The sequence below is a fragment of the Cygnus olor genome, chromosome 3 (genome assembly GCF_009769625.2).
Source record: "Cygnus olor isolate bCygOlo1 chromosome 3, bCygOlo1.pri.v2, whole genome shotgun sequence".
Taxonomy (NCBI): domain Eukaryota; kingdom Metazoa; phylum Chordata; class Aves; order Anseriformes; family Anatidae; genus Cygnus; species Cygnus olor.
In genome coordinates this window covers 120,622,956-120,644,843 of record NC_049171.1, presented here as the reverse complement: position 1 = coordinate 120,644,843, position 21,888 = coordinate 120,622,956, and the positions used below count along the sequence as shown (strand labels likewise).

At 39.4% G+C, this 21,888-nt stretch overlaps 1 protein-coding gene across 4 annotated transcripts in view; it reads left to right on the top strand.

Annotated features, from left to right (window-relative positions):
* The window catches only part of CFAP61 (cilia and flagella associated protein 61), a 107,554-nt gene that overhangs the window by 35,213 nt on the left and 50,453 nt on the right, over positions 1–21,888 (top strand). For all 4 annotated transcript variants that reach the window (XM_040551783.1, XM_040551785.1, XM_040551784.1 and 1 more), the window contains 3 exons: positions 872–1,078; positions 3,733–3,867; positions 18,168–18,295. In XM_040551783.1, the coding sequence (XP_040407717.1) occupies positions 872–1,078; positions 3,733–3,867; positions 18,168–18,295 (470 nt within the window). The remainder of the gene's footprint in view (positions 1–871; positions 1,079–3,732; positions 3,868–18,167; positions 18,296–21,888) is intronic.

The window sequence follows — 21,888 nt, the reverse complement described above, 5'->3', positions numbered from 1 at the left end:
ACCGAAAAAAGATAAAGTTGAACATTATTCTTGGAAAATAAACATTCTTTAATGCTTAGTTTTATGGACTTCTGATATTATTGAAAAGGTAGATTATAGATCTTTCAACGACTGTAGTGCTTAGTTCTTAAACTAAGGAGTAGTTGCTCCTGTTTTTGAAAACAGCTCTTTATTATTCTAAGTGCGTTAAGAGGATGCAACAATTCCTGGAGTGTATAAATGTGCAAAAATCCCAGCTTATCACTTTAATAGGGGAAATCTGTTGGAGAGCCTTTCTTGCACAGCTCTTTTCTGTAAAATTCCCCTCTGTTGGTTTAATTCTTGTGAGAAGACCAGGCTTCTCTGCCTTGAACTCCGCCAGAGATGTTTTTTGTGTTTTTCTTTTTGTTGTTTTCTTCCCCATGAATGTCCATTAACCTGTATCAGCAGTTGTTGTGAAGGGGTCAAATATGCATTCCCTGCAAATAAAGGTGGACAAATAGAATAGTAGTTTTTGATACAATGAAAAGATTTCCAAGAAAAATGTGTTCAGTCAATGTGCTTTTTAATTGAGAATAACCCTCAAAGGCTCTTCATTTTCACTGGAGCAGGCAGCCCAGGGTGATTGTGGAGTCGTCTTCTCTAGAGATATTCAAGGCCCGTCTGGACGCTTACCTGGGCAACCTGCTCTAGGCAACCTGCTTTGGCAGGGGGGTTGGACCCGATGATCTCTTGAGGTCTCTCGCAACCCCTTCAATTCTGTCATTCTGTGATTCATTTTGGTATTCTTATTTAATTCCTTAATTGATAAAAAGCAACTCATTGGCTCTTGCTAAAATACTGTGGATGTAGCTGTTTCATCACTGCTGATTTCCAGTTTCTTACTTTCCAGGATATTGAGTATATTCGATCACATTACAATATTGAAGACTTTATTCATTTTAACCACCACCAGCAAGAGGAACATGGACGTCTTTACCACTTTGCCTTAAATCCAATATTTCATCACTATACCAAACACTTTCTAAAGGAGATTCTTCGCTTAGCCCACAAATCTTCTCTTTACTACCCTATTTATCCACAGTATGAAGAGGGCAAGGTAATAAGGAAGTTGTTTGCATTTTACATATTAAAAATTGTCACCTTTGCTCACTTTGTTCTTCTTGCTTCTATGACTGACTGTAAACAGGAATTGTCTTAGCAACCTGGAGCAAATTGTACTTTGTTTTCTTGTGCCACATAATCTGCATTCATGGACACATCTGTTGCATAGCAGGCTTAGTCTGTAGTGCTGTTAGCAGTGCATGCAAGTCATAACTTACTCAGTATCTTCAGGAAGCGTGTGGAGGACCATAAGTTTGATGTGTACTTGTCCATGGCTCTTTACCCAGGCTGTTAAGAGAGTGGAGCTCTTCTTAGGGGGTGGCTTCTTCTGAGATGAATGATTCTTTGAGAGTGTCTGTTTTTCTATCAAATTTAGAGGATCCTAGGGCAACTGTTCTCTAAATGTGGTTAGATGTCTTAAGTTACACACGTTAGTATGTTGCGCCAGGAGCAGCACAGTAGAAGAATAATTTGTTTGCTGCCTCCTCATTGTTTCTGGGTGACGTATATCTGCTTCTTACCCCCATAGGTTCTCGTGTTTGTTGTATGAGTCCCTTCCATTAAATATACTGTAGTACTTAGGGTCAAGTTTCTGCCCTTTACTGTCCTTTCCCAATAGATCTGTTCCAGGATGAGGTAGCAAGCATTCAGTATTCCCAGTCCTGCCTAAGTTCTTGCCCCTAGGTTAGACGTGTAGTTAAAAAACAAAGAACTGTCGCAACTCATCAAGTGAGGACCAACATAATGTTTTCTGTTTAATTGCTTTCAATAAGCCAATACATTTGACATGTCTTTGTCATTTGCATGTCAGTTACCAAGCAAATATTAAATGACAAGGTATAATGCACATATATCACCTTTATATTTAACAATTTATATTTCTTGTCATAGTTTATTACTAGAACCAAAATGAGTTGTGCTGTCTCACATACAGCTACTCAGCTACACAATGAATTTTGAGAAGTACTCCTATTTGTTAAGATTCAGAATGAATTGGGGGGCAGGGAAGAAAAAAGGAATTATGTCACTGAGCATAGTATAGCATGAGCATGTGCAAGGGAAAAGTATCAAAACTACATCCAAGTGGTTTATAAGAATACTTCGAAAGTGATTTAGGTACTTCAGACTTTCATCAAAACTCAGGAGGATCTAGGTACCTCATTGTTACTGAAAACAAATGTGTTTCTGCAAGTGCTACAGAAGAAAAATAAGAACCTAATGCTGCATGAGAAGATTCATTTCCAAGAACATAATTTGTGGAAGCAGAAGAAAAGATTCTTCTAAAAATACCCACATGTCTGTATTGTTATCAGTCTCATGTCAGGCAAGAAAAGGGAGCACAAAGTAAAATTTACAATCATGTCAATGCATTGGTGTGCAGCCATCTACGGCTAGTATCTGGCCCAGCCAAATCACCTAGGCTCCTTGCAGAATTAATGGAGAAAACACAGTGCACGCAGAGGGCAGTTCATCTATCGATCATAGCTACCTATCTTAGGAGGGAAAGAATTGCCCTCTGGAGATGCTCACCTCTTTCTTCAGCTCTGGGGGGTGTCTGCATGGCTAGCTGGACTAAGCTCCAAGCTTTTAGATGGCGACTGAGATGAATTCAGTCCTCTGACTTATGTGGTTTTGGAATTGTCACCTTTTTCAACATAGGAATTTTTACAAGTTGGACAGGTCCATTTTCAGAAGGGTGTATTTTTCTGCTTCTCCAGTGTGCACTTTTGTGGAGTTCTATGAAGTGCTCTCTTGAGAAACCAATGTCCTTGCGTAGCATTAGGTTCTCAAGTTCTTCAGAGGCACTTACAAAAATGCAGTTTAATGGCAGTGGATGGAAGGAGAAGTTAATCATACTAATAATTCCAGTTTGGTCTATTTCCAGGTTAGAGTTCCTTTAAGTTACTTTAGCTCATCATTGCTTTCTAATAAGCAGTAGAAGTGATATTTTACTCAGTTCTCAGTGTAGTAACATTTTTTTCGGTCTTTGTGGATGGAATGGTACTTCAGTGTAATTTAGTTTGAATTAATGGTCATTCTCTATTTCCTGTAATTCTTTTCTTTTTTTCCTTTTCATGTCATAAGTTATGATGGAGCCAGTCATACCATAATAAATGGAATAAAGCTACTTCTAATGATCCATGCTAGTCACATTAACATTAGGGTTTTCATTCACTTCAAGTTTATGCCAGTTTATTAATATTTATCACTTGGATGAAATTGACATTTTAGTTGGTATAGAATTTTTATATAAATTCATAACCATTCTCTGCCAAACAAGTAAAGGTTAGCAGTAAGTAGATAACATAGCTTAATGAGGTCAAATCAAGCTGATTCATGATCACTATGGAGAAAAATATCCTCCTGGGGAAAATACTTGTGCTGAAAAATCCCATAAACCAAACCACTTGTTTATCTGTCATTCCCACAGAGATAGTAATGTAATTACTCTCATAATTATCTTCATTAGTGTCAGGAATTATCTGCAATTCATTCCTCTGCTCTGAGTATGTTTGTTTATTTACTGATTTTTCTCTCAGATTTAGCCAACAGAGCTAAGAATTTTGTATTTGCAAAGCCATACAAGAGACATCTGTGATGCACTGTTCTGACATTCTCTCTGCTGAAGTATAGATCTCTGTCTTTCAGTTTCAGAATCCTTGTGCCCATTCCCTGACATCTGCCCTTCATTACATGGTTCCCGTGCGACCAAGACGACAGATTGTCTATCCTCTGGAAGAGCTTGGCATAAACGCTCCATCAGAGCAGGTCTCCAAGGATCAGGTGGGTAACAGAAGCAGCAGCAGGCAAGAGGCATAGTGCCAGCTAATGCAGGGTTTGGCAGATGGGATGGCATTACCAGCTTCGTGTTGATAGGTTGCTTCTTAATTACATTGAACATGGTGTCCATACCCTTACAATCCCAGCTCTGCTTCTGCGCTACCATTGCTTCTTCTAAGCTTGAATTTAAAACATATTGCAACCAGCAATTGCTGAACTATTACATTTACCTACTAATACATGCTTATGTTTTACCAATATTTTTCCATGGTGGTACTTTCAGACTCATAACACATTTTAAATGTTCTGACTTACTATTTATTCCCACTTCCTGGTAAGTTTATTTAGGTATTATGCTCTCCAAGTGAAAAAATACAATTTTATGCTTCTGACAATTTCTGTAGAAATTGCTTATATCAATTTTTTTTATCAGTCCCGAAGTCAGTTTTCTTCAATGCATAGGGTACCTTCAAAAATGCTTCAAAATACCAGGAATAATTTAACAGCAAAGAAAAAGTTTGTTTTCACTACCAAACAGTTCTTATTTATGTAGGACTCATGCAGTCAAGAGTTTCTGAAATTCAAGTCTCTTAAAATTTCATTGGTTAAATAACTTACACTTTATGCTGTCTTATAGCTTTAAATAACTAAAATTTGATGTGAAGAGGCTCCTCACAAGAATAACTAGTGAAGCTGAAATACTATGAAAAAAAACAATTAGTGATAGATACTCTCAGTAGGTGGCTGTAATTTACTAAAGAAATATAATTAGGGAGCTTTATGTCTGCCTACTACCTTCCAGTTGGCTGAGATGGGTTCCCATATAATATTTTTAGTGCTGTCCTTTTCACAGTTAGTCAGTAATTTTTGGCATTCAAAATTCTTAATTAGGTAGCAATTGGCAAAGCAAAATCCAGAGCATGGCTGAGCCCATTGAACTGAGTTTGGCTTTGTTGAACAAAGTCTTTCCCTCAGCATGTACATCCTTACCTTCCTCTTCTATACAGAATAAACTATCTAAGCCTTCTTTTTTAAACTCCTTCCTATTTTATCTTTAACGTGTGCTGTTACTCCTACTAGAAGAGCTCATCTTAGTGTTTTTATTGGAGATAGAAAATTACAAACCTCCAATTTCTAAGAGATTTGCAAACTGGTGTCTACTCATTCCTGGGTTCTTTCTAAGGATTTCTGAGAGTTGCAGGTAGTGAGATAATTGTTTAAAATCTCCAATGTTTAATAAATTTCTGTTGAGTAAAACACACAAATATTTCACTAGCAAAGTTTTGCTGGGGAAAAAAAAAGTTAGCACCATGTAAGTATCCATGCATATGCACCAGCATTAATTATAGATTTTTGACAGACTGTGTTCTATCAAAACTGACATCTGGGGTTGATCCCTAGGCAGTAACTTGAGGATAAAGCTAGTCCTGTACTGCTGCCTATAGTTTTCTGAAATACCAAGAATTTGAAACCATACAAAGCTAAACTGACTCTTCTGTTGAGTGAAAGAAATGACCTCTGGCCAGCATCAGTTGGGAAAGCTTTATAATTTAAGAGGTAACCTACCATGGGGGACTGCATGTGCTAGTATAAGTAAAAAGCTGTTGCTGCTTTCAGATCTTGGATGTTTTGTTAGCTCTGGCAAGTAGCCAGGCATAAGGCATTTGCCCTCTCTTTAATGTTGCAGAAAGGAAGATTGATGCAAATCAATAATCTACTCTTCCCTGCAAAATCCTGCAGCTAAGTTGCAAATAAAACGAGGTGTATTTTTATAAAATTAGTATAATTAGCTTTCAGCAGGCACATAATTATTATACCTCTACATTATTTTAGCAATCAAAAAGTGTGCTCAGACACTCTGTAAACAGAAAGGCACAATTCCTGTTGCAAGCAGCAAGATACTACATATAACTCCTTGATAGAATAACTGCCAAATGGAAAGGTTGAGAATAGTCACCTCTAAAAATAGCGAGACACGTTTTGGTCATGGAAGAGAGATGCTAGCAGGCTATAAAGTGAGGTAAAAGGGAAATGAAAAAGAATGTTGGAAGGCAGAAGAAAATGAAAGGCAGAAGAGGCTGGAGTAGGAAGTAGTGGGAAACTTTCTGAGGCAAGCACCTTAATAACAGTAAGGAGAAAATGTCATTTACCATCTTTGTTAGGATGGTTTTAAACAAGATCTTTCCCAAGCTGTTGTGTAGATATGGCAGGAACTTGCAGGGTCTTAAAACCGTTGGGCAAGCAGGGCTTCCAAGTAGTTGAGACAGCTCCGCCTGTCTTTTTCACATGTTTCTTCTGGCTTGCTAAGCTTCTTTTAATTGAGGTGACTTTTCCTTCTTATGTTAAAACATACAAGCAAACAAACAAACAAAACCCACTTCTTTCTGAAATTAGCACAAGCCCACTTTGTTCCTGAAAGCTGAAGGACTGGTTATTATTGTAATTCCTGTTGTAGGTAGATCTGCAATGGTGGCAGTTTTTTCACATGCCATTTACAATCTCTGTGTTGTAATTTAAGTCGATTTTGAAACTGTAGAATTTTCATTTGAAAATTCTTTTTTCAATTCTTTTTCAATTCTTTCTTGAAAATTCTGCCTTTCCTAATTAATTGCTTGAGTATCTCTGTTATGATGGAGATAATTGTAATGAAATTCTTGCTTTGATACCCACAAGATGCCCCTTGATATCTAGCCATCAACATCTGCTTCTCATCTACTGCTTTTGCAGCTTTTTGCCCTCCTCTTGTCCCAGCCTTTTTTTGAGCTGTCTCTCTCTCTTTCTTGCTGCAAAATTTATTTTTCACCAGTAACAGCTTGGGGCTCAGCAGCTCAGCCATTCGGTGTCTGAGCACAGCTCTTGATTTGTGCATACATATCTCTGTAGGCCATTAGTGGCTTAGTATCATAGAGAGAGTGCACAGTGGGAGCCTGGGGGCTCAATCAATTTGTGTCTCTCTTTAATACGTTCCAGCCTGCTTGTGACCTTGAAGAGATTCACTTGTAAACAGTGACCAAGTACAGATAAAGAGGACCCGCAAGGACTCTCTTCCCTGTTTCCTTCCTCCAAAGCCAGAAGCCAAAGCAGTGATCTAAATCAGGAAAGCTTTGCCCTCAGCTAATTCGCATGTGTTGCCAGTCCGGTTGGATCCTGGCTGTGCAGAAGAGAGGTGGTTTTCCTGCAGGTCTGGATCAGTTGTCACAGACAGATGAGCACCAGAAGTTGTTGTTTGTCTGTAATAACTTGCTCTCCTCATCCCTCTGTCAAAGCTCTAGTCTACTCCAGAGTCTGGAAAAAGAGAAATGAGGAAAACCCTATGTGCTACTCTGTATGGACTCCTGGCATGCTCACACCTGCTTCTAGCAAGCAGAATGAACTGGGTTTCATGGCGTTTATGACAGCATGGGTCCTTCCTTCTGTAGTCTTTCTTGGAGAGCTTGGTGTAAGGTAGAGATATTTGCTCTTAATGCAGAAATTTATCATATGAAAACATAACTTACCAATAACCAAGCAACTGTTTAACTGCAATTATCCAGCCACCCCATTCACTCCTTGTCCTTTCATTCAGTATTGTTTCTGGTTTGAGACAGGCTTTGGCCTGTGTTGCCTCTTTGCTCGTGGTTAAAATGGCCGTGACTCTGAAGAAATACAAACTTTAGACACTCTGTTCCTCTTCTCTGATTCCTGTCCTTGTTATTAAAGCCTTGCACTGGTTTTAAGGCAACCACAGGTTTTTTCACTGTTGCTCCTAAATCACGACTCTGTGCTGCTTCATCTTGTGCTTCAGAAGACCCGACGCTTCCCAAGCAGTGCCTGTCCATTTTCTAAAGGGCTGAAAATTCTTATGACCATAGTAACATCTTCCTGTAATAGTCACTAATGACAGTGTGTGTTTTTATTGCATTCCTTGAGATGGCAAATACATTTTGCTGCTGATTTTCTGTGTCTGATCCTACAAAACTCTATCTTGCATCCCTTTACTGAAGAGATTGGGATAAATCAGGTGAGGATTTACTGAGAAGGCACAGAGGGGGCAGCCTTATACTCCCTAGTCTCCCGCTGCAGCCCTCTGGAATGACACTGTTGCTAATGGTCTTATTTGCATTTAATCCTGGAAGTACCCAGACTTTGGGATGCCTGTTAAGCCTGCCCTTCTCTAGCAAGCATATCAGAAGTTCCACAAATTAGCTCAAAATTGCATCAGGCCATACATCTGCCAAGCTATAGAGTTTCATGACACAGACCTGAAAAAGCTCCTGTCTGCTCATTAGATCAAACACTTTCTACAGCTGTTCCAAATCAAAAAGAAATCTCTGATTTTTTGTATTCAGAATCAGTAAACAGCATTGAAGCGCCAATTGGCAGAAGATCCAAAGATTCAAAATCTTAGTTCCCACAGTGTTAAAACAGATTAGATTATTATTGTGTTTTGCACATCTGTCAGTCATTTCAGTCATGTTATGTTAAAAAGCAGTTGGTTACAGCAGAATACTAAATATCTTATGAAGTGCTGCTGGCCTTTAAGGTGCCTGTACTTGTTGGTGGAGTAGAAAACTGTAGATAATGAAATAATTTTTAATGATATCTTCATAAATAAACAATTTGTAAACTTGTTTGCTTTCTCACCATCTGGGAGCATTCTGTTATCCATCTGCTTCATGTAATTATCAATAGAAGGGAAGAATAGGTGATATAATTAACAAGAATAACTGATCCACAACAAAGAAAAAAATGTCACACATCTGTCAAATTATTTTCTTGTTTCTGCCTGATCATTATTATTCATGCTATTGGGTTTGTTATATATTTTTTATTTCATGGTATCATTCAAGCTGTCAGGTTTTATTGCACAGTTCGGAATTGTTTCTTGCGCTATAGCTTGTAAAAGGAAGGCAGAACAATTGAATGTTGTGGAAGTCTGCACAGCATTGTATAAATCTAGTTTAAAATAACATACACAATAAATCTTTCTTGGGTAATTTTGTACTTCTCAAGTCATGCTACGGGTGCATTAGAGGAAATGTCTAAACTGGGACAAGAAGTAGTGAGTGAAGGAGTGACAGGCAAAAGCACGGAGTGAGGTGCTCAATCCAGTCTTGAGTTTGCTGAGCTAGTCCACTGTGAACTTGTTCAAGGATTGAGTGTTGCCAGGGTGCCTGGAGTGATGTCCAGGAAATGACTAGGGGGAAGATTACCTGTACAGCAGTGGGTTTGGTGCTGCGTCCCACCACAGAAAAAGTTAGCCATAGTTCTGTGGATGTCTTCCCTTCAACATCATTCAGTAATAAAAATTGAAAGTGCGCTGAATTACTGAAAGTGGTTAAGAAAAACTGTTCTTGCTATTTTACGTTATAGCTGCCTGCCCTCCCCTAAAATGTATTTTGACTTCGTAGAAAATCTGTAGCAATAGGAAATTTCATTTTGGCTCAGTTTGTTCTATATGGATTGAAGTGAGGCAGTGGAATATACTGAAAGTGGCTAAAACATGAAAGTTGTTTGTTGTTTTTTTAAATCAGTAAGCCTCGGTTAAGATAAAAGAGAATGAATGTAGCAAAAAAAGCTCAAGTAAAATGGGCAAGAGAATTCCCTGCTTTTTAAATGTTAAGATTGACGGATCAAAGTAAAAATACAATCATTCCTACATAATATAATTTGTATGTGAACACGTTGATATTAAAAACAAAGGCTTGGCATGTAGTTTTCATTTAACCAGGAAAGTAGTATTAATTTTTAAAGAAGTAACTGTTGCTTAAGATGCTATTGTGCCTGAGTAATGAATTTTTAATGCTTTTGTAGCATATGCATGGATTCAAATCCATTATTTATTGTACCTCCACTTTCTCGGTGAAGGTGATGATTTTTCTAGCACCAGTAGTCATGCAAACACAGCCATTCTGAACTGATGGCTGATAATAAATTTCCTTACTGTAAATGTCAGTGAGTTTTGTGTATTGCTGCCATTACATCTTGTTTGGAAGGCTGAATATTACACAATTATGGGAGGCACCAGATGGCATCATTAACAGGAATGCTCTGAATGTTTACCACTTATGTGCATGTGTGAAATTAAAAGTAAGATGACCTATCTTTATTTTGAAAGCATGATGTCAGTACTATACAGGTGTTAATGACATTTGCAGCAAACTAAAATAGTAATTTGTGCTTAAAAACAGGTCAGACTTGTTTTCAAGCCTTTTCAAAACATTTCCAAAGACTTTGGAAGTGGTATAATTGCAACTTGCAAGGAGGGAAATAGATTTTTTTTCCCAAAGAAAGGTAATGTTGATTATTACAAAATGAAGAACCACAGCTGTTGTCACTAAAACATGACTCTACTGCAGTAAGCTGCGCATCAATCTCCCCTTGTATCTTCATACTGTTAGTAATTGTGTTTATTATTTTCAGTGTGAAATGTGATGCTTGCCTGTCTTTTAGATTTTATGTTTTAAAGCTCTTAATTTTATACTTCTCTTACATTCTTCAATGAACTCAGTACTTCAGGAAAAATCTACCTATGTGCCATGAGCCTGTGTGTGGAGTAGGTCCGATGGACAGAAATGGTTCTGCCTTCTCCCTTCCCAGAGCATATACAGTCCTGTTTTGAAATGGGTATCATGGAAGTTGTGATGTGCTGTGGTGGTTTTCTAGTGGTACTTGTTATTAGCAGCCATATTATTACTTTTCTCAAGAGAAATCCCCAGAGGGAAACCCTCCCGAGCCAGCCATCAGTGAGAGATTTTTGCCGTGAGGTCCTGTCAGGGATGTTCAGCTTTCACAGTTTATAAACAGAGAGGTGAAGCAGGACTTGCTTAAAATCAAAGCTTAAGAAAGTTCTGTGTTTGTGGAAAAAAAAACCTTGTAAGGTCTGGAAAGGCTAGTGGTATTTTCAGTAGCCTATAATTTTGCTGTTTATAGGTAAATCCTAATTTTAATTTACTTTGTTTATTCTACATGAAGGTAATGCAGTTGGTGTGCATTGTGGTGGCACAAGAACTATGTACAAATAAAAAAAAATAATAATAAAAAAAACCTGAGAAGTTAGCGAAACGTTGTTTAAGTTAATGATGGTCTGTGGCTGAGACCCTGGTCCTAGTGCAGGAAAGTATTTTTCCATATCCATTTATGTTTAGAGCCAATTTGAATAAATGACTCTTATCCCATTAATTTCAAATGGCTTTGGTTCAGACTGTTAGACTCCAACTTCTCTTGTGAAATTATCGATAACAAATTAGTTTTAAAATGACTACATTTTCAATCTACTTTATTTACCTTGGAGTCGGAGTGACTTAGTAGATGTTTGATAATTATGCCACTAAAAGCAGGATTTGAGGAATTCTGTCAGCTCTGATACTTGAGAAGCGTTTGCTTGCTCTTTTGACCCTTTGGGCTCCAGCCTTCTCTGTGCAGGAGGGCAGAGCGCCACAGCTCTGGTTTTGGTGCAGAGTAGTGATCAGGACCAAGCTTCAGGTACCTGCTTGTGGGACCAGGACTTGGAAGGAAACTTCTGCCTCTTCTCTGTGGAAATGCACGGTAAAGAAAACACTTAGAAATCAAGGACTGTATGATTAGCAATGAAAGCTGGGTTGGCTATTGTACTAGTGTTCAGATGTCTTAGAAATTTGTTCAAGTAACTTGTTTAAAGATGTCAGTTACCAAAATTAATCGTATTGGTAACATGGTTATTGCAAACTATTCTCTACGGTAATTTTCAACGTCTAAATTATTTGTCACACATTTTTCATGTTTTTCAATTAGCATTTTATTGCAGTCTTAGGCTGTTAAAAGAAATCTTTGCTATTTAGCATCTGCCTGCTTTAAAGGTGTGGGTTATGACTTCCTCAGGGTCACTGTTGCAGGATCATGGTGAGGCAGGAGCTCCTGGGTGCTCAATTTCTGAGGTGGTTTGCACCAGCTGAATTGCGGATACAGTCTCCAGCAAATCTGAAGGACTTTTTTGGCTTTCCTGCAGTTGTGCCTGGGGCATCTGGTACACTAAATTGTACAAATAGAGAAACTAGGGCTATTCTTCCTTGGTGAGAAGGCAAGAAAGCTGTTACTGGTTACGGATTAATTGCATTCTCTAGGGGAAGGTATGTCATTCAGGGGAACTGCCACTATTTATGCTGCTGATCCGTGGAAAAGCAGAGCTGCGCTGCAAGAGCAGGTCTGCTCTTACCCCTGCCAGGAGGCACGTGGGCCACAGGGAAAATGCAGGTGAAAGTTTGCTTCCTTGGGCCCCCCAGCCCCTGCACTGTGGAGGCTTATCGCCGACACCACGGAGCATGGCACAAGGGTGCACACCGGGAAGCTGCTGGTACCCACTGCAACTGCCAGCGCGGTGCAAGTTCCAGGGAGGTGCCCGGCAGAATAGTTTCCATGGCATCTCCCCGAAGTGCCTCTGCCTCTCCAGAGCAGAGCCATCTCCATGCAGACGGGCAGCAGGGGGCTCAGTGCCAGTTGCAATGAGACACTGGGATAAGCTAGCAGCACTGGTGAGCTGTGTGCAATAATTTACCTGCCCCTACACATTGGCCCAGCGTCCAATCCAGTTGCTATTTCCAGAGTAATTCTAACTGCTAGGATTCTTTACTTAGTTCGGTGTTTCTGTGCAAGCTGTGTACAGTCAGAGCGTTCTCATCAGAGTCCTTTATACAGTGACTGGCTGTCTGCACTTCTCTGTTGTATGGACTTGAGCTACAGAGGTCAGCTCTTTGCAAAGATTTACAAAAAGCGGGACAAGGAAAGAACCTTCCAGCACTGCATCAGTAGCGTCTACATGGTTATTGTGAGCTCCAGTTTTGCTGCTGTAGCTTCAGGCACAGCTAGAGCCTTCCTTGGAGAAAATCAGTATAGCTTCTTGATGTTATGTGTAATAGACCTTTGATGGTTTTATATGAATTTGGCGTACAGAATTGAAAGCCATCCAGTCCAGCCCCTCCTGTATTTCCACATTTATGCTGAGAGTCCAACTATATAATATCTGGAAGGTATTTCAGGCTGATGCTCCTAAATATTGCTACATTTTTGTGTTTTTGTTAATCTTGTCAAAAAGGTTTCCATTTTATTGCCTGCTTCTCCTCTCCCCTCCAAATACTTGTGGGATAAAAATAAGTAGACAAAGATGAACTGGGAAGCAAGAATTGCCAGCAGAGCATTAGTGACTTTCTCAAAACAACAGATGAGCATTGACCACTGTAAAGCTGATTTCTTTATCTTATAATCTGGGGAAACTAACTCTGAGAGCCAGCTGTATGCTTTGCCCACTTGCAAACCCATTTTACGCACTTGAGTGGCTCTGCTGCAGTTCCTGTGCCTTCCTGCACATCACTTTCTTCAACTAACATGGGGGAGAACTGAACTCTCTTTGAAAATGACAACATTTAGAGTTTAGTCATTTGTTCTTTTAAGCTGAGCAGCAATCATGAGATCTTTGTGCAAGTGCAAACTGTCCAGCCCTCTTTGGGCTGGGAAGCCAAATGTTAATGCTAAAAGGGAAAAAAGAACAGTTTCTTACCATGGTAGGAATGGTTCTGCAAGGATATTAAACGTGTGTCCATGTCTGCTCTCTTTTGCTGCTCTTTGGAGTTCGACAGTGAATCCCTGGTTTCATAGGGAGTCATAGGGATTGTCATAGGAATGATCATGAATGTATAATTTGTGGTTTTTCTAGAAGCTGAAGATCAGAGTTTCCTCATATGACGACTGATGTAATAATACTGACTTCATTCATAAAGGCCTTTGAGGGCTGTGGATGAAAAATGTTATATAATGGCTACATTTTATCTGGTTAGTAAAACCAAGTTACTAAAGAAAGGTTCTTCTTAAAAAACAATTAGAATTAAAAAGTTATTCAGACTGCATTGTTTTTTTTTTCTTTGTTTTTCTTGTGAATCAAATGGAGCTTGAAATTAAAACAGGTCTGTTTGTTCACTTTCTTGTTTGCCTGCCACTGTTGCTGATCTCAGCACTGATCCAGGAACAGGTTTGTTGATTGTTTTAACTCCTTCTGATGCTTTTTAAAGTAGCAGACTTCAAGTTACATAGATCCTGCATGGCAGTAACTGTTATTCTGATTTCTCAGGGGCAAGTGCTCAGTTAAAACAAAAGCTTTGCATACAGGTGTGGAATCACAGAAAACAGTGCTGGAAGGTGCTCCTTGCTGGAGGTCTGCCCGGGTGGTGCACTGTTACCTCCAGGAGTAATAAAGGGTCTGTAAAGGTGCCAAACACACAAGTGAGTCAGTTCCATGCTTACCTAGTAGTGCCCCGAACTCAAGAGTCAGGCCTTCTGAGTTCAGTGGCACTCTCACATACTTAACATTTAGCAAACACTTGATTGTTTTCAGCTGGATAAGGCCCAGGTGCTCAGCGTGTAGTAAAATCAAGTCCAAACTCTGCAGCTTTATGGAGTCTTTGCATGAACAGTTCTAGCAGTGGCTGCAATAGCTCTCCTTGACACACTTGGGATGTTTTACTAGGATGTATTTACCAATACCCAATTCAGAACATCCCACTGCTCCTTTTCTGTCAAAGCTCTGTCCAACTTCTTTTCATTCTTGTTTGTTCGGTTTCCATTGTTTCTGTTTAAATGAAGGTGGAATTTGATATAAAACCAGACCTATTTTAAAAACAATAGCAATAAACATTTTTATATATCTTACAAATAGCCCAGGGCCCATTGCTTAAAAGGAGAACTAAAAGAAACTACAAAATACTCTCCATCTGAGTTTGTACTACCATTGTATACTGTGAGTAAATGTACAATTAATACATTCCCAGGCACTATGCAAATGGGATGGCTACCCAGACGAGAGATCTGAACGTGCCTTGTGGATGTATGATGCTGCTTAGCCTGCTTTGGAAGTGGGGAGGAAAAAGTGCATACAAACGTGTTCACTAAAACCAAATTACTATTTTTTTTCACTGCTTGCTTAGTGTAGAAGGATGTGTGATTTTTTTTAATGCTGTAAAATTTCTTATTCTGGAACATATACTATGTAATGATGAGTAAGACATGATTTACATGCAGGATTTGTGTTTTCAGTGGAGCACTGTGAGAAATGCATACGCATTTTTAATGGAAGTAAAGTTTGAAGGCCTCTAAGTGGATGGCACTGATGGTCCACATGGAGACATATCCCTCATGGGCTAATCAAGAGAAGCCGCCCTTGTCAGCAGCTGGAATTGAAGCTGTAGGTGGGTGCTCTGCCCTCCCAGGTGGAAGCAATGTGACAGGTGGTGCAATGGCAGAGCCTGTCAGATAGGAGAGTAGAAGGGAAAAAAATAAATTAAAAAAAAATCTCATTTTGATAATCAAAGAAAATACTTTTCTCTGAGCTATGTGTGCCTTTTCTAACAATGGCAATAATTGTTTTTTGCTTCACATTAGTTAATGATTATTTTATTTAATAAATTGGATACAAAGTAAACAAGTTAGATTTTGCTATTGACCTATCAATTATGATGTCTGATTGTTCCTCTGGGGAACATATGTAGTCATTTGTCCTGACATTTTGTTAAAATAAGGTGGTATTATGGGACCAATCCACCTAATTCCTTACTCCCTGGGGCCATTTAGTGTACTTAGCTGTTAGAAAGGTGATTTCTGAAGCATGACAGCTGTTGGTATTGGGGCCATTGTGTGGCAAACAAAAACGGTTATATTCTACTCATATGCTGCCTTTGTATCATTGATACAGAAGCCATTTCATAAATTAGATACAACTCTTCCCTAGAAAATTGTATTACTGCTTTATATTTCTTTGTTGGAGTACATTAAAAAACAAAACAAAAATGACAACAACAACAAAAAAAACAGCACTGCAGTGGAAGATATTTGAACTTGGCATTGCTGTAAGGTCTTTTGGGTTTATCCTATTAGTGGCCGACATTCCTGTCTAGTTATTTTGGTTGATTAGACACATTAGAAGAAGTTTCTCTTCATGTTCTTCTTACCATTTTATTGGATTTGTTAAAAGCCATGTTTCAGCAAAAGCATCGCTGATAATTTTTCCTTCAGAAGGCATTGCTTTTTTAGAAATTTGCTAATCTGTGCACAGCTAAAAATAAAATAAAATTAAAAAAGCCTTTCATTGCTCTTGACTGCAGAGTTCACAGACCCCAGGGTCTGAACACACTGCACCCTCAGCACGTATATGTGGTGCCATGAGATCTCCATCTCAGCCCTTGCAGAATAATGCTAGGCGTTGCAGTCAGGGCTTACCCATTTAGTATGCTATAAAAGCATAGCGCAAGTTTTATTTTAAGCAGTGCTTTTAGCTGCGTTAATAATTTTCATCTATTCTTCTTGTTTCTGAAAATCTTTAACAACAACATATGTTTTCAGTGCAATATATAAGGTTTGTTCAGTTTCTGAAATGTGGAAGTGTTATATCTTCATTTATGATCAAACTCTTTTTATTGGCAAACCCTGCTGTAAGGAGTGTTTAACCATGTTAGAAAGCGTAGGCTTTGGATTAGAAAGTTGCACTGGATCACAGAAAGCTGCAGATGCCCTATGTATCGTCAGCCTTGGCAGCACTGCAGCCGTTATGTGCTCAGTCCTGGCTATGGCTCTTCGGTGTGGGGCTGCATGAGACTGTGGGCACGTGTCAAGCTTCACACTCCCAACTTCCCCAATAAGCAGCACAGTGGGCCGGTATACTTTCTAAGGTATCTTCTGGAATTTTCTCAGTGGAGTTCAGCCCACTCATCTCAGAGATGAATCTGGCTCACCACTGGATGTCATCATTGCACTGTGAAGAACTACAGCCAGAAGAACATTTATCTGGCAGTAAAAAAAAAAAAAAAAAAAAAAAAAAAAAAAAGTTGCCTGCCCAAAGAACACATTTAATTGCCACGTCTTAAATTGTTTCCTCTACAGTGATGACGGTTTGCAAATAATTGACCCATAATCTTGCCTTAAGATGTCATCTTAAGATGTGGCAGAGCACTCTAGTGTGGTATACAGCTTCTGTAGCGAGACCGCTGAAATCTCATCTGTAGGTCTCCACTGCAAAGACATAGCATAACAGATTGCCTGGGGATCTCAGTATGCCATGTTCTTCTTGAGAAGGCCAGCATCATTACCATAGCTTTAAAATAAAGTACTTATTCTTCATATATTGAGTTACTCTGTCAACTAATATATAGCGAATATTTCTACTGTAATTTTATAGGAGGAATTTAGAGGGCTTAATTTTATTAACCTGATGTATCCTATTAGTAATAGAGGAAAACCTGTTAGAAGTCCTACATTGCTTCCTCCTTAAGTGACACTGCAGAAATATATAGGAGAAGTGGCTGACAAAGTAGCACGGTTTTCTATTTCTCCCTTCAGTGCATCCATAAATCTATAATTATTCATTCTGTGAAATGTGAAGGTATATAACCCAAAGCAATAAATAAGAAAAAAAAGCAGAGATGTGCTATAAGATGGAAAGTGTTTCCCTGTCTTTCATCAAAAATTTGAAAACTAAATATAGTTTGGGGCAGAAAAAATAAAAGTCAAATGCAATGTTGTCTCTTGACTCTCTTTTATATTTTTGGGAATCTTTCAGTTAGTTCAGGAGACCTAAAGAAACAGTTACAATGAAAATACCAGAAATTTACTGTCTTAAACATGTATGCAGTACATGTATATGCATCAGGAGAAAGAAAACTGAGAAGGTATTAACTAAAACTCTGTGGCAAGATTTTTGCCAGGGTATTCATCTCAGTGACATTATAGTAGCTTACACATATGACAGCCTGGCTTTTGGTGTAGCTGTTCTGTGTTTAATAATATATATGTATATTTTGAAAGAGATTGTGTATTTAACTAGCACATTGAAAACTAAGGCATTCAAGACACAGCTTTCTAATGATTTTACAAGTAAAAGCATTTCCATAAATGAAACAGCAAGAGTAAAAATTGCTCCAGAAGGTGCAAAAATGATCTCAGCATCATGTAAATATGTGCCCCAGGAATTAACTAAATGGTGGTAAATTCTAGAAGAGACAGTATTTTTAAACCTTAAAAGACTCTATAGTGTCTTTTTCAAGGGAAGCCAGAACATCAAGCACTACTAATTTTGTGACATATTAAAGATGCATACATTTCATCATTTTTAGTACCTTTAATCTACTGTATTATCTTGTGGTGTCCATGGGAAAATCATGATGTTAGTCATGTCAGTGACCTGTAAGTTTTGTATGAGTGCAAGGCAGCACAGTGCTGATAGCTTAATAATTCTTAGCAGACTTTTCCAGTTATTTTTAATGTATATCTATGTCACTATGTCATCTCTTTTTTTTTTTTTTGTACAGCTGAGTTACTCTTTGAACCACATAAATCGAAAGTTAATAACGGAATCTAAAACGTCCATCAACAGTAGAATTGTGGTGGTTGGTGCATCTGATGTTGGAATCTCATTTCTAGAAACGCTTGTTTTTTGGTAAGTTTCTGATTTTATTTCCTTTACTGAGAATACATTACCTTTTGTTTGAAGGGGTTTGCTTCCTCCATTTAAAAATCATCTCAGGCTGCCTTTTTATCCAAAAAAAAAAAAAAAGTGTACACATGTGCTTTGAGTCTGTATCCAAGTAGTAGCTGTTAAAGTTCTGAGCCTGTACTTTGAAGATGTAGAGAGGTTGGTGTCTCCACCCCGACTAACTCTGGAGTTCAAAAGTGCTTGCAAGGATGCTTGTAGATCCTCAAAACAAAGGCCCACCAAAAATGCGAATTCCACATACTTACAATCGCTTTGACCATTGCTCTTATACAAAAACACTGTTGGTAGAGATTAAGTCCATAGCCCTTCACATGTGCTACAAAGCACTAGTGATTGTTAAAGCTAGTTCTGCCTATTGGAACCACAAATCACTGAATCCCTCCATTCTCCTACCTCATGGTGCTGTTTCCAGAGCTGTGTAGGATGCCTAACATGAGCTTGTTGAGATGCACCCTCATGGTACCTACCGCCTGTAAGGAGAAGTAGCATACCTCTGATTCTGATGAGGCGTTTGTTTGGGGAGTGCTTGGGAACTGGAAAATTGCTATTTCTGGCCCCTCTACCATTTTTACTGTAGGCCCTGGAGTGAGCATGGGAAAGGTCTAGCAGAGGGCACTGCACTCTGGCAGTTACGAGCCTGCCTGGTGGCCCAACAGAAGGACAGGCTGTCAGCAAACATTAAAGAATTTTTCAGCAGTAAAACTGGAAATTGGCTCTGTTTACCCCAGGTTATCCAAACTGGAGTAAATAAACTATAAACTGGTTAAGAAGGGGGATAAATATATGCAACTGTTTTTATACCTTCCTCTCTCTAAGCCAGAGCCAGCTGTGGACACAGTCTGTTTTACAGACTTTCCAAAATTAAGAAGGGGGACCCTCTCTCTGCTATCTCACTGCTTACACCTTCTATGCGAGTACCCCATCCATACCGATTTTATGGGGTTATCAGAACGTTAGTCTGTGTGAGAATGCAATTGTTGTTTTCCTTGTAGTTTAAACATACATATTAGAAATGTCCTGAAAGCATTGCAAAAACGAACATAAAATGCCAATTCTGAATGTGATCATGACAATAAAGTGCTCATTACAAAAACTAGTGGAGTTTGGCATCTCTATGGTGGGCAGAGAATGGAAAATTTTGCCTACTTTTTCAGTTAAGCCAGAAGTTGGTACTTCTACAACCATCAATGACATCACAAATTAAAATATCGTTATAGCAAGAGAAGTTGTTGCAGTGCTTTATGAATGTTGTTAAATTACTAGAACAGTGAAGAAAAAACATCTGCTTCTTACTCTCTTTTCTTGGCTCCTGACTTTTAATGTAGAGCATCCTCTATCCACCTTAGGGTAAGAGCACTTTCCTCTCATCTTCCTTTCTCAGCACTTTTAGGCATTTAGTCCTACTCAAAGTTCAGTTGAAAACGTATTTTAGTGCTATTAGCTGCTTTCTCATTATTCATCCTGTGCTGCTTATTTCTATGCTTTCAGTACAAAATACTGTGAGGGGAAAAGAAAGCTATTTGTGCACCAACCAGGTCTGTCCTCCTTAGCCAAAAGCTGTCTACCTGTAGTGAACAGGACATACAGATAACATCAGTGTTGCAGGGAAATCGTTTATATCTCTGAGACACCTCAGCCAGAAGTTTTATTTAAACTATATTCCAGGAAAGAGTTTGTGCAGAACATGTCCTTCTTGTACATAGGAGAGCACTTGTCTTCAGCACTGCACAAATGGAGTGCTCCTGCTTAGGAGAAATCGAGTATTGCTCAGAGAATGCAGAAAACAAGCTGTACTTAGTGCAAAATGTCACAGAATTTATATTAACATATGAACAAGTTTAAGAAAGATTTTTTTTTTAATTTTCTCAGCAGCAGCAGTTAAAGAAAGTCTCCTGATCAATGTGAAGGCCTTTTAATACAATCTAGTTTGATTTACTCATAATTTTCTAATACTCTGTGCAAAGGCTACATGCACTAAAAATAGCTAGATTGAATCAATTTATAAGCCCCTAATCCTTAAAAAGAGGAAGTAGTTTTCTCCTCATTATTCTTCATACTTAATTATTTTACATTATCAGTCACCATGGAAACACACAAATGTAATTCACTTACCTACCTAACAATTATTAGAACTACATTTTACAAGTGTTTTCAACTGAAGAAATATATTTTTCAGTGGACAGAGAAATAACAATGAGAACAGTGTCTCCTCCCTCGAGCATGCAGAAGGCTGCCTCTTGCTCCACCGCACTGTGCCAGCGGCACCGCAGCTCTCGGCCAACATGCCCAAGGCAGAGCGCGGTGGGGCAGGGTGCCAGGGAGCAGCCATGGGCACCGCATCCTATCCGCTGGAACAGAGTGAGCTTTGAAACGCTGCTGCAAAGGAGGGGTGGATGCTGGGAACCAGCGCCTTACAAACTGCTGCTGCAGTCCTTCGCTCTGGTTCGTTACTGTGCATTGAGAGTTTTTTGGACCAGGTCATCACAGAGCTCAGAGCGCTGGTGTGCCCAAATCAGTGCTGGTTGTTTCAAAGGGCAGTGCAAAAATGCTGCAGGTGAGTATATGGAATGACCTGCCAGTAGGAGAAACTTCTTCCTAGTGCCGGCGTACCGTGAGCCCTGGAGTACCACCTCCATTGTGCTTAATCTAATGCCAGGTCAGTGAAGGTGATCTCATTGGGCATGTTGTTTCACCATCCAAATAAATAGCTTCTGCTGATTTTCTTTTCTTGAGTGCAGTCACATTCGGATCTGTTCCGAGCTATAGTGCTGCATTTTTTCAGGACACGTAAGAATTTTTTATCCGAGGGACAGGCAGATGTTGGAGGAGGCAGCGCTGGGCAGTGGTGCAGCTGTGGGCTTGGCTGTGCAGCTGCCAGCAGGTACAGGTGTGAACATGGGCGCCCTGAGGGCCTGGTCGGCATGCAAGGAGCTGCAGCAAGCTACGCAGCAGCTCCGAGGTGCTGCAGAAGGGGGGCAGCGAGTTGCATCATAAATTGCTTCAGTAATTAACTTCCCTGCAGGAGCATGGCAAGCAGGCAAGAAATTGTGATTCCCGCAATTCCTGCATGAGGCTTCTCCTGGGCAGTGCAATTATGCGCTTCCCCTTGCACAAAGCTGGGACTTAGGTCGCTCTAGCACTAGGATGGGGCATACACAAATTGCAGCAGCATCAGACCACTTGTTAAAGCAATGTAAATTCTGAGGGATGGCCAGCCCTAAAGGAGAAGTAGCAACTGAACAAATATTCCCCTTGTGAGAAAGCAGTTCAGCCTAGCAACGCGGAGGCTCTGCCTCTATTGTTCCCCACCCTCCAAACTGTCATTGCAACTGGCACTGCTGCCTCCCCTTTGTTGTGGATGTGGGGAGAAAACTGTTTCAGCATCAGACTAAATCAAACCAAAGAAATCCAAAGCGTGGTTAGGCTGAAACTGCAAGGTGTTTTTAGTTTTGTTTGAGTGACTTGGTGTTAAAAAAAGAAAATCAAGAAAAAGTTGTAACAGATCCTCCAGTAGATACATGTGACCTTCACTTAAG